Source organism: Acyrthosiphon pisum, chromosome A1 (assembly GCF_005508785.2).
Source record: "Acyrthosiphon pisum isolate AL4f chromosome A1, pea_aphid_22Mar2018_4r6ur, whole genome shotgun sequence".
Classification (NCBI taxonomy): Eukaryota; Metazoa; Arthropoda; class Insecta; order Hemiptera; family Aphididae; genus Acyrthosiphon; species Acyrthosiphon pisum.
In genome coordinates, this window is record NC_042494.1 from 17,024,810 (window position 1) to 17,038,312 (window position 13,503).

The window sequence follows — 13,503 nt, forward strand, 5'->3', positions numbered from 1 at the left end:
TGGCTATTTTTCTAACCAGGGTAATTTAAACTTTTAAACAGTTTTATTTGTAACAGCTATAATAACTGTAACTTTGGTACGTAAACGTCTATTAAAAACAAAAAAAAATAATAAGAATAATAATAATATTACGTAAAGATTACGGAATATATAAATTATACGGTTTGAAATATCAATTTGTTCAGCTTCATTCGCACTACACATTTTTTTACATGCCAGTGTTGTAAATACTGGACATTATTGTTTACATCGTAAATAGATATCGAAAGCGCATTAGTTCTATAGAAAATAATAATAATAAAATAAAACAATGGAATTCTCGAGAAACGAAAAATTAATTTTCTTTTGTGTTTTATTTGTTTTCGACACTGTGTGTAACATCTTAAAGATTTTTATTTATACAAATTATTTAAGTATATATTTTTGTTTATACATTTTTTCTCGTTGAAACTTAAAAAATCCAGTTTTTACATATTATAATATAGTTTGCTTTTTAAACGCACAAATAACATTGTTTAACAGCACAAAATGTATGCTATTTTAATTAACTATTAAAACGGTCTTACGGAATACTAAGTTGACAATAATATTAATAAGTATCTGCGGCTTAACGGATATCTATACTGAACATTGTTAGTTGGTTTATTTGTTGTATGCGTTTTCAAATTATTTTTATAGTTTTTGTATGAATAAAATGAACATATTTTTAATACGACAGTAAGTTCTATGGGAAAAAGTTTTATTGAAAGTCGAAAAAAACTTATTTAAATTATTTTTATCATTAAGATCATTCATTCACATAATACAATTTATTATCACAAAAATTATGCATACTGGCAATATTGTTTGGGCTGACGGGTTGAATTCTGTTAAAGTTGTATTGCAGACAACATTGTTACAAATGGCTTATTAACGTATATCATTATGGTCATATAGATACAACATAATTCATAAATATTATTTTATTCAATATTTAATAATAAATATCCTGTGAATTTAAAATCTGTATTTTAAAGTTTATTCGAATATCCACACCATCCATTACAGTGACGTACTTGTAACCTACTGTACAGCAGAGCGACATCCACTTAACACCTTTTTTAGTATTGTGCATATTCAAATAAATTTGAAATAATATTCAAAATACAAAATTTGTACCTATCTGTTTTATTCTTCTTAATTCTAAACGTAAGTAAATTTTCATATGGCATTAAGTCTGTGTCTTAAATATAAGAAATACATCTAAATATATACTGTAATACATTTTATTATGTTTGTACTTTAGCCAATTGTCCATTAAGTAATATCAGTCATGAAAAATTAGAAAAAATATTGTATACAAGCCAAGATAAATGTAAATTGTTTTATTAGACTTAAAACAATAAATTCGATTAAACTCGATTATATTAAAATACACAAATAAATATTTGTGCTTTAATTTTATAATGTATTATTGAATCCAAAAAATGTTGATTATGATTTATTATAAAACGTTTAACATTTAATTTTTCATTTAAGTTCTATGGCTAAAGCAAAAAGCTTAAAAAAATACTTTTTTCTTACGATTTAATTTATTACAGTATGTTGAACTTATTAGAACCTTATTTATAATCTCTATTATTATTAGTTTTATTTAACGATTAGTTCTCATTTAAAATACATTTTTTTGTGTTAAAATTGATCCCTTATGAATCTAATGTATCATAATTTTAGAAACGATCTGTCATAAATATGATAACCAACCATAGTATGATATATCAATGTCATAAATAATTTTTTAAGCATAAATCTATTATGGAATGATTTTTGGGTCTTTTTTTTAATTAACAAACAAACAAAATAAAACAACCGGGTGCATTACGTTTAATCATTTTCGTCATAAATCATCATCTTGTAAATAATTTTTTATTACTTTTTGTTTAAATATTTTCATTTATTCATAATTTGTTAGTTACATACCGTTATTGAAATCTCCGAAAACGTTTGAATAAATGTTAAATTGTACATAGGTACGTATCACATAATATTGGTAGTAAATATCAATATGTAATATAATAGTATTTATATCAACAGGTTCTGTTATAGATATCTCAGTCGAACCTATGTTATTTGTTCAACAACTTATTGATATAATTAAGTCTATTTTCAATTTTTTTAAAAGGATTAACATAGAAACGGAATTACAATTAATGCATAATGTATTCATATATTAAATACGTCTCGCTATATTAATTTATAATAATTAATAAATATATGTGTCATCGATCAGCTATAATGTATATGAAAATAATAATACTATATATCTAACTATCTAAGTACTAACATTAAATTCTAAAACCTCATAATATTCTGGTATATTTTTATTGGCAAAAACTCGGTTGGCATAATACAATATAACGTTTTAAATTTGGTAATTTTCGACAAAAGACATTCCAATATGTGGCATGAATAATTTATAGATATCTAAACAATATAGTAAAATAAATAACATAAAACTCAATACAACGAATAATATTCATATTGTCTGTAAAAAAAAAAAAATAGTATTAAGTACCTAACTATAAACATTTTATTTTTTTATACATTTTTAAAATTCATTTTTCAAGTTTTTGAAATTTAATAATTCTAAATAAATATAGAAAACTTACCAAACGTATAAATTATATTATTATTTAGCAAAATCATATATTGGTACAGTAATCTAATACTTACCTATTGGTACAGTTTTTATTTTAAAATAATATTTGTAAATGAGTATTACATTTCATTTACTAATTGATTTAAGATTATAAGGGTCGTTCTTACAATGTCCGTTAACACTAACCGACTGATAACAGATTTTATTACCGGAAATTGTAAGAACGGCCCTTAGAATGCTTTACTTAATTCAAAACAGCATCGTATTCATGATCATGAATATCATATTTGAAAACAATTTTCTAACTTCGTATTTTAAACGTTAGTTATATTAATCAAAAATATGTAGATAATAAAAATATTACTCTATTTTCAACAACTTTTTCCGGTTCGAATACTGTATAGATAGCCTTATAATTATAATTGTTTTAAAATAATATATTTACATTTTTTAAATTTAATAATTATATAGTTAAAGTTATAGACTAAAGTAGGTATACCGATTTTATTTACATACCTAACAAAATTTATATTTAAATAACAGTGAACACATAAATATTTTAAATACATATATTTTATATTTAAAAAGTTTAATATTAAACACTGATCGGGTACCATTTTACCTGAAATGATATTTTAAGTAAAGAATATAATATTATTATTTTCGAGTTCATCAATATTTCATTCAACAATGGCAATAGAAATTTAAATATTTGCATTTAATATTTAATGTTATAACTTATTAAATATGCAACAAGGGAGAAACTTTATATTATACAAGTAAAAAGTATAAAGTTAGATATAAATATTTTTAAAAAACCGGACATCAATCCTACCTACGTTTAATAGGTTAGGTTAGGCTTAAAGTGGACCACTCGAGGACAGGCGTGTTACCTTCCAATTTTAATTTAAAAGTAATAATAACTCATCGCATTTAAAAAGCAACTCGTAATAAAAAGTAATAATATTGTAAGTTTATACTTCAAGTCTTCAAATGTGATTTTTGAATGTATATGAGTACCTATTAGAAAATAGTGAATTTCAATATTATTATAATACAATATAAGTATATTTATAAAAAATATGTCCCTTTTTAAGAATAATTTTAAATACCAGAACATTTTATGAATAATAATTTTAGTTTTTAAAAGTGATTGATATTTTCCAAAAAAATATTTACACACATAGTCCGATGGCAAAAAATTGAGAATCCAAGCATATTTACTGCTTCAAAAGGTGGTCGCAGACAAAAGTATTTTTAAAAATGTGGTCAAGTACAGAAGTAATAGATATATACTATAATATTATACAATGAAACTTCCCCTAGCGGTACTATTAAATAGCGGACACCTCTAAATAGCGGAAAAAAGTTCAGTAACCGGGCTCAACCGTATTCAAAGGCTTCACTACACTGTAGTATATACATTATATTTAATATTTATTGTTATACATTGTATTAATTATGAATTATAAAATTATAATAATACTATCAATTAAACAAAATAGGCCAATGGTCGAACATTATAAAAAACATATATGCAATACCTACACTAAGAAACTGAAACTTAAAATATAATTATTGTTATTACCTATTAATTTCATTGTTATAATATTGATCCATAATATAGTAGAATAAAAATATTACCGTGTACCTATCGATCCTAATGCACGGAATACTTTGCGACTATACTTCTATCAGAAATATAGTTAGCAAACCTATTATTTTTGTTTGAAATTGGCAATGTAACGTAGTGTACAGATTTATTTTGGCTATCTATTTCTATGGATATATAAATATATTGTTTTTTTGTCATATGAAATAACAATGGAAAGAGTGTTAGTGTTCGCTGACAACCATCCATAAGTATTAATGGTATTCTATACGTCTTTATCAGTCGCTGTTCAGTCATTGCACATGCATGTTATCAAGATTTTTCTATCCTGCCAAAGTACCAATTTATCTTTAAGACGTAAAAAATCGATTTAATTTTTAAACAATTCTAAACAATAGATGTTTTTTTTTTTTTTATTTTAAACAGTATGTACGCTTTATTAATATAATATTATCAGCTTGCTGTTTATTAAAAAAAAAAAAATTGAAACCGGATATTGAAATGATATTATTGTCATTGTCATTTGTCATTATAATAGCATATTAGCATCGAATGCAGTGCACACGAATCTCAATAAAAAAAATGTCTGTTTTTGATACCTATAACAAACGACCTAAACGGCCAAACGTATATTTAAAAAAAAAAATACACGACATCATCTTAACCCAATTTTCGCTAGACAATAATAATATAATATACGACTCTGAGATGGATCGAGATTTATTTTAGGTAAGACTATGCGTATAGTACGCATTTGAACTGGAGTATATATTATTATTATTTTATGACCGCCGCCGCCTCAACTTATACTAGCAATCTCCGTGTATATAAATACGCATCGATAAACAAACTATTTTTATACTCGGATTGCTGTATGTTTCTGCGTTCGAAAACGTTTTTTCGTCGTCACTATAAAAATATTTCCATATTCACTCAAGCGCCACAAGTTGCGTTCCGTTGAATCATTAAAGCTCGTCGTAAAAACATTGTTGATTAACGCGCAGGTCTTATACTGTCATGAGTCCGATGTATTCATATATGGCAATCAAAAAGTCATTAATGCGCGTACATAATATTATGTATATACATTATTTTATTCGCTCCGGACATAAATATTTATCACGAACGAGTGATTCCCTCCGCGATGTCGGCGGAAAAGCTATATAACCGGCGAGGGGGGGTGGGGGGGTTAGACTACGCGTGATATTCTCGGGGTGTCTTTGTGTCGGAAATCCCGGTAAGACGACCTTTATTCCGCTGGATTACTCCCACATCGTTTTTACAAGCCTTTAGGGGTTCCTCCGTACACTTGCTCGTCCCTCGCGCTTTTTATTCGTCTTATCCGCTACCCGGAAGCAAAAGTAAATATAAATATTATACACATATATGTATTCAATGCGTACGTGTGTGTGTGTGTGTGTGTGCATGTGTGTACGAATGGAGATGGTAGAGGGGTGTTCGTGCATATGTTGTGCGGTTGATAACTCGTAGCCTGTAAACGGTTTTTCTTTTTCTTACTTTGTTTATATAGTATATAATATATATATTTGTGGGTCCATTACTGTGGACAAAGCACAATATCATATAATATATTCAAATAAGGTGTCCCGAGTGCCACAGCTAGTGGCTATATTATCCGAGAACGTAAAAGTAATATTTTATAAAACTGGCCATAACGATATAATATTATAGGAGGTACCCGTTCAATTGAATTCGGATGTATCTTCAAGAGTCGAAAACATAACGAGCTTATAAATATATCATACGTTGCAATAATAAAAAAAACCACACGTAATATTGAGACTAGAAAACACGAAAACAAAAATATAATCAAAAGGGTAGTTGCATTACCAACTTATGTGTTCATTTTCTTTGTGTTTTTTCTGTCAATATTGCGGTTTAAAATAATGCAAACGTGATTGTTATTATGTTTAGGAATAATAAATACGTTTGAGCATTATAATTAACGGTGTATGTTATGAGAAAATGCCTATAAATTAAAAAAAAAAAAAAACATTTTATAACTGATTGAGTTAACCTAACTAAAACAACATTTGTAATAAAACGTTTGACAGTGATTAAATGTAACAATAATTAACTATAATAATCGATATATATAAAAATGGAGACAAAAATGTATAACAATTCATCAATCGAGAACGGCTGGTCCGATTTGGCTCAATTTTTTTTTAAGATGTTCGTAACTGCCAGGAGAAGGATTTTATGAAATAAAATTTTAGGAAAATCCACAGGAAATGTAGGAAATCTCAAATCTGTATGTCAAAAATACAACAGTGGCGCATCAGTGCATTATATTATATTGGTTGCTATTGGTTAATCGGGCGTGTTTGTTGATTTCATATAATATAAAAATGAATCGCAGAATGTGTTGCTAAGTGCGATAATTCTGCTGTACGTGTGTTGTTATTCCGGGCAACGGAAAGGTCAAGATTAATTTTGAAACCATATACCGAATATTAAATAACAAATTGAACAAAGTTTGATAGTCACATATAGTTGGTACACTTAATGGGCAATGAAGTGCACGGGTTCAGCTATAGTATTATATATTTATATATTGATTTGAAAATTTGGAATTATAATGTACCTCTATCATCTTTTAAATATTTATTGTTTTTGAACAGTTTTTTGAATGTTTGTTTTTAGTTCTATAATCGTAAATAATTACAATGTACATTGTACATTGTATTTTATGATTTTTGGAAGTTTTAAGATGAAATTTTTAATTTTTAATTCAAACAAGTTGAACATGTATTTTTTTAATTAATGAAAGTGTCTGCACCAGACGTGGCACGCTATTAAACTTATTTCGTTGGTCTCAAGAGAGCGAATGATAACTTCATTTCTGAACTAAGTTTATATGGCCGCGTAATAATATAGTCAATTGCAGACTCACTGTAGTGTTCAAATAAAATATAATTTATACTATTATGTTATTAAAAAGATATATATATATATATATACATAAAATTCTCAGTAAGTATTACGGATTATAAATATCGCTTTTTATTGGTTGAATAAACTGAAATGACGAAAACGTCGATTAATTTAATAGTATATATAACATTGAATGCTATTTCCAAATCTTTCCAATTCCAATTTTATTGAATAGCTTTTCCTCGATTTTCATTGAAGCCGAAATCGGCGGAGAAATATATTTTAAACCAATTCTAAACGTTCAAGCTTGTAAAAAATAACAATTTAACATTTAAAACCAATATTGGATTACCGAAACTTTTTGTAAAAAAAAAAGTAACGGGCGAAATTAATTCGATTGGAACAGACGTCTCGTCCCGGTAAGCATTGTATTATAATTTATAAATTTAATTTTCACCCTGCAACAATCGCTGGATTCAGACGGTTAATGTATAGACAGTATTCGCTTAAACACCAGTTGTAAGTCAGTTGAGAAATTCATTACAAAAATAACTAATCTCGACTTTATTCTGCGATTTTATTTTTATTTTTCAAACATTGTATCGAAGCATTAAGAGTGTCGTCGGACCAACTCCAAACTCGCGTAATGGTAAAATCAATGTAAATTTCTAATTTCATAAATCGGGTTTTCGCAATGTCCGTGTGGGATATAGGTTACATTGAAATAATGATCGCTGATTTACGGACGAATTATGTTGATCAAATAGTTTGCGGAATAGAATAAAATTCACATAAAGACACATAAACCGTGTGCCGTCGCCAATGACGATGGAAATAAAATACATCTTTACATATATATATATATATGTATTTATTATATTATACATTATAAATTATTATAATGATAAGTCGACTGATGGTAATAATAATTTGCGGATTAATAGATTTGGCTTCCTTTAATTCACTTTGAAAATGTCAAGGGAATGAAAAAATTTTTTATAATAATAAAACATTGTTCGCCGCGCAGTCTTGGATTCGAAGTTGTGAAGCTCGAAGATTTTCATAGAAAATAAAAGTATAGATAGGCCATTCTTATATCAACAAAATAAAGGGTCGCGTTCCGGAATGTGGACGAGAGAAATACGGCCTTTATATTATACAGCCCTCCAGCAAGGGGATTTATCATTAATGATCGTGTAGGAACTGCAGCAGAAAAGAGGGGGAGGGGGAAATACTGCTTATAGCGCTCTCTCACGCTGGAATTTTATTATATCAATAGTGATTTTACAAAATATATTTTATTAGGCCCGCAGGGAAGATATTTTTGTACAGGTAATATAATTACTGCGAATTCCTGAATTTTTTTTATGCTGATAACTTTTAAAATTAAATATACTTACTAACGCCGAGTTGTATATGGAAAATTAATAATGAATGGTTCACTTAAGTTTAATGGGCCACTAAACCATGTTCGAGGGACCATTAGCTCACAATTGATTCATTAAATCGAAAAGTGATTGTACAATATGCAACCTGGCATAAACATAACATTGCGAATATCGAACCACTGAAAATAATAATTTATCTACAGTTTTGTTGTTTTACGTTATTATTGTAGTTATATACACTTTTGGCTTATGGCAAGTAATTATGAACGTTCAACTTTAATATTATTATTTTCATATACAAGTTAATTTCGGTATTTTTTTTCATTAAAACATTTATTGCATTCATTAAGGGTCATAACAAATAATACCAATCATATTTCCTGCAAAGTATCGACATAAAAACACAGTACATTGCTGTATAGAAGTTTAGTTCAAAAAAGTAAATCGATTTTTGTTTTATCATTATTTATTATTATTGTAGATACATTTTATTGCGAAAGTATACATTCAAAATACCTACATTATTATTATTTTTATTATTATTATTATAGTACGCTATACAGATACGTATAACGTAATATGGTTATATATATTCTTAAAATATTATTCAAACGATGATTGTAGTCGGAATGTCAAATTACAAGTGACGAAAATATATATACTTTTGTAGATTCTGCAGATAAATTGTATACTTTCCATGTACATTCGGGTAATAAATTGGATTTTGAAATGCATACGCGACTAAAGCAAATTTATGACAGACGTAAAATTCTTATTAAACGAGCACACTTTGTGGGAGTAAAGTCTTTCAACTTTGTAAAAAAAAATTGTCCATATATAATATAATATACTGCAGTCAAACATGTATAATATATCGCCAATAATTGGGTACATTTTCTCACGTGCCAATTATAGGGAACATATTTCAAAAAAATATAAATGAAAATAATTTCAAAGTACTGTGTTACGTACAATGTGATATCTAGAACACTTTTCTAAATAACCTACTTATTAAAACAAATCAGTTAATTAATATAGATCTAGAGTTATAATAATATGTTACTGATACATGATCAGGTGATACAATGATACAGTTTTGACGTTTAAATGGGCCAGTATTTGTTTTTATTTAAATTATAGATATATACGTACACAATTAGCATGTAAACTTGGTTGAAATTGTTATTACATTTTAAAATAATTATTTAATATTATTCAGATGATACCACGATCCACGACGAGCGAACGATTTCAGTGGCTCAACAAATATTTTTCAAATGTTTCATTTCACATAGGTACGTTCTTCTTCATAGTTGTATCAGACTTATTTTTGAAATGGAAATGCAAAGTGAAACTATCACAAAATCATTGTTAGTTGATAATTTATCCATATCATATCATACTTCTAGATTAAATAAATATTCTTAATTGGTTTTTTTGTGCGACTTGAGATGAGGACTGTCCGCCCGTGTCGCGCCATTGGTCGATTGTCGCATTACTCTGCAAAAATGTTTAAGCTTTATTAACGTCATTAAATAATACACCTTATTATTTGTTTCATTTCTGGGTTATACTGGATTTTGAGGTACCTATTCGCGTAAAACATAAAATTTATTATAATATTATATTAACTTTCGAGGGTTGTTTTTTATTCGCCATCAATAACCTTATTAATAGTCTTTTTTTTTATTAACATTTTAACCGTTATATCGACAGCAAAAATCTGCTTCAGACAAATCTATTGCAGCGTTATAGTATAATAAATATCCTTTTTTTTTTTTTTATTATCACTCGTTATTGTTTGTCTGCAGTCCGACCAGAGATAATATACATTTGAGACGATATTAATATGGAAGTGAGCTCATAAATTTGCTTAAAACCCGAGCTTAACGTCAAAGGATCCGCTCAAAAAGCAAACCTACGAAATCTCTGTGAAATACGATTTGTCGTTGTTTATATAGTCACAAAGACCTGCATACTTTATATTACCCGAGCAGCTGGTTGATTATTTCAAGACGAAGCACGGTTCATAAATCACAAGATTCGTTCTCTTTTCCCGCGTAGGCATATGTCGAAGCGATAAATTATTATTAATATTGTTGTAGTTCTTGTCCCAACGAGATAATATTATAAAGCAACAACGTTTTAGCCATTATTGAAAAACGCGAACACGCTCGGTAAATATTACCATATTAAATCATGCCATGCATGTATCTAAATATTAAATATTATGTATAATATTATTTGCTTAAATAATTATTATTTAATGAATTGCAAAACTCCACGAAAGTAATTTGAATTACAATATAATACCTACGCATGTCCGTCCGTCAATGTAATCTGCAATTAAGCTCTGCTGCAGTGCTGTTACGTTCGTATTATTTACAATTGTATTTTTTTTTTTTTTTTTTAAGTTTGATAAAGGGATTTATTTGGTTTAGGAAACTTTGTTCATAACGGTTTTAAAGATAGGTACAGTAGATTATAATATTAATAAATTCCATTGATAATGTCAAAATTGTGTTCAGTCCGACGGTCACAATAAAATAATTTGGTTCACAGAATCTGAACATCTACATAAACGCTTTAGTTTTTTTTTTTTTTTTTTACCAAAACATATATAGCCAAAAAATTTTATAAGCCATGCTCTAGTGATTATTTTAGACGAAATACGTAGCAGAAGATGTTGAGTTTGAAAACGAAACGAACTTGTATCCATTTTTACAGCCATCGAGCAGGGGTTGAAACAAAATATTAAAAACGACTTGATTTTGATTTCTGTACGGTGGCGCCGTACAAACGCGTAGGTTATGTTTGGTTATGGCGCGACGATCGTCGTAAAGAAATTGCCGGGCTACACGCGCGTAAATTCCTACACGATCGAACGACCTTTTTATTGGCGAATTTAGTTGTCCGTGTTTGTATACTTTATTACGTGTGCATTGAGTATAAAGTGAGAGATTGAGAGTGAAAAAAACTTTCAATTGTAGACAAATTAAAACTGTTTTTGCTCGTACAGTCGTACACAGTAAAAAGTTGTACACTTTATTTTATAGGTACATACGCTTTAATTTATTATACGGTTAGGTTAAGTCGGGTTTTATGTTAATCTTTTGATACAAGTAGCTATTCGTTCGAATTTTGATTCCGATATGTCACGATTTTCAGAAAAATTATCCTCTAAACAATCTGCAGTAGAAAAGGGTGTTGTTAGTCGATAAATAGAAGGATTTATCTCCTACAGGACACTCCTTGAGTACTACAAGAAATACCAATAATTTGAAAATACGGTCTTCAAGTATATTTAAAATCTCCAAAAATTGGATTTTGAATAACTTCATCATTGTAGGAAAAGGGGGTGAGCATGATTGGTGAATACACTCTGTATACATTTAATAATATATTAGTACCTACCTATTATATTAACATATCCGCGTCTAAACTACGTGTTGAACTGTCATATACATGCTTATAGGAACTCATAAACATTGTCCTTCAGAAATTTAGGTTCATAAGGTTCAAGTTCTTAAAATGTTTTGAAAATTTAGGTGTTTGCGAAGAAACTATACTTTAAACATTTGGTTTTTTCAAATCAATTACAATTATGTCTACTAGAAATAATTGAAATGTCAAATTAAATACATTTTAATGCGGATGATAAAATGTTTTGTTGAGTTATTTCATTTAGTTGTTTCATTTCAATGGTTGAATACATTTATCGTGAATATAGATTTAAGCTTTGTGAAATGAGAATATACCGGAAGGCTTAAAGGTATTACATTTTAAACGATTTCAAAAATGTAAATAATAATTTAAAATATAACGGTCTTTTATAATTAGATATAAATATTCAATTTATTAATCTGATTTAATTCCAATACATATTTTATAATATCTATATTTTGCTATGCTTATAATATTACGAAATTCAATTTTAACATCAGATTTCCAAAACGGTATTGTTATTGCGTTCAAAATAATACGAAACTTAAATATGCGGAAGAACAAATAAAAATAAAAAATACTGTTCTGAAAAAATATAGAACGATTTCTCGATGAACCCATTATACACTTGTTCCGTTTCACTTAATATTATTAGGACAAAGCACAATACATTTAATGAAACCATCGGGTCATCACTATATTTTTTGTCTTTTAGTTGTAGACTTGGGACACAATCGTCGTGTGCTTGCTAACGATTTACTCTAATAATAATAATAATAATAATAACTCGTCGTTTTCATTTGTTACAGTATACGTTGTTTTGGGAAATTACTACGATCACACCGGTCTCATCGTGGCCATGGACGAAATGGATTTGTTCAAAAACGGTAAGGGCATTTTCATTTGGTACCTAAGTAAATAATAATAATTATTCTAGCTGCACAGTGCTTATTCAGTCCGACACGCGTGTTTGTTTTTGCGGTCCATTTCGAAGCGAATTTTATGTTACTTAGTTTTTAATTTCCCATATAATACGTGGGTTTTCCATCCCAATCGCTTTCCGACTGGATGACCGATCGAATATGTTTCATAACAACTTTCGATATATGATTGCTGCCTAATAATCTGACCGACGACGGGAAACTTGGGGTGTTTCCTATATCTGAGCTTTTGATAATACTCGTTGGCCCGTAAACGCCGGGAAGTCGCGCAAAATACAAATATGTCAAAATTGCTTGCTCACTGGCATCGTCTGTCTCCCTTTTGGGATATAGTGAGTAGTGAGGACAGACCGATTCTCGAGTTACGTCTAAAATATCACTATATATAGAAAGGAAACGTCTAAGCTATTGATTTCTGAACAACTTTTTTGTTTGTCGGGTTACATTAAGACGTATGCTCTATCTTAATTCAACTGACCTCTCTCTTTTATAGTAGTTTGCTGCTATTTTTCGAAATCGATTGTTTAATTTGTTACCGGATATCTTACTTATTTTTCCTCACCCCTATTTATCCACAAAAAA

The 13,503-nt window shown here is 28.4% G+C and overlaps 1 protein-coding gene across 2 annotated transcripts in view; it reads left to right on the forward strand.

Moving 5' to 3' along the window:
• Positions 1-13,503, forward strand: part of LOC100163858 (guanylate cyclase 32E) — a 116,871-nt gene that overhangs the window by 39,717 nt on the left and 63,651 nt on the right. For both annotated transcript variants that reach the window (XM_029486742.1, XM_029486743.1), the window contains exon 6: positions 12,790-12,867. In XM_029486742.1, the coding sequence (XP_029342602.1) occupies positions 12,790-12,867 (78 nt within the window). The remainder of the gene's footprint in view (positions 1-12,789; positions 12,868-13,503) is intronic.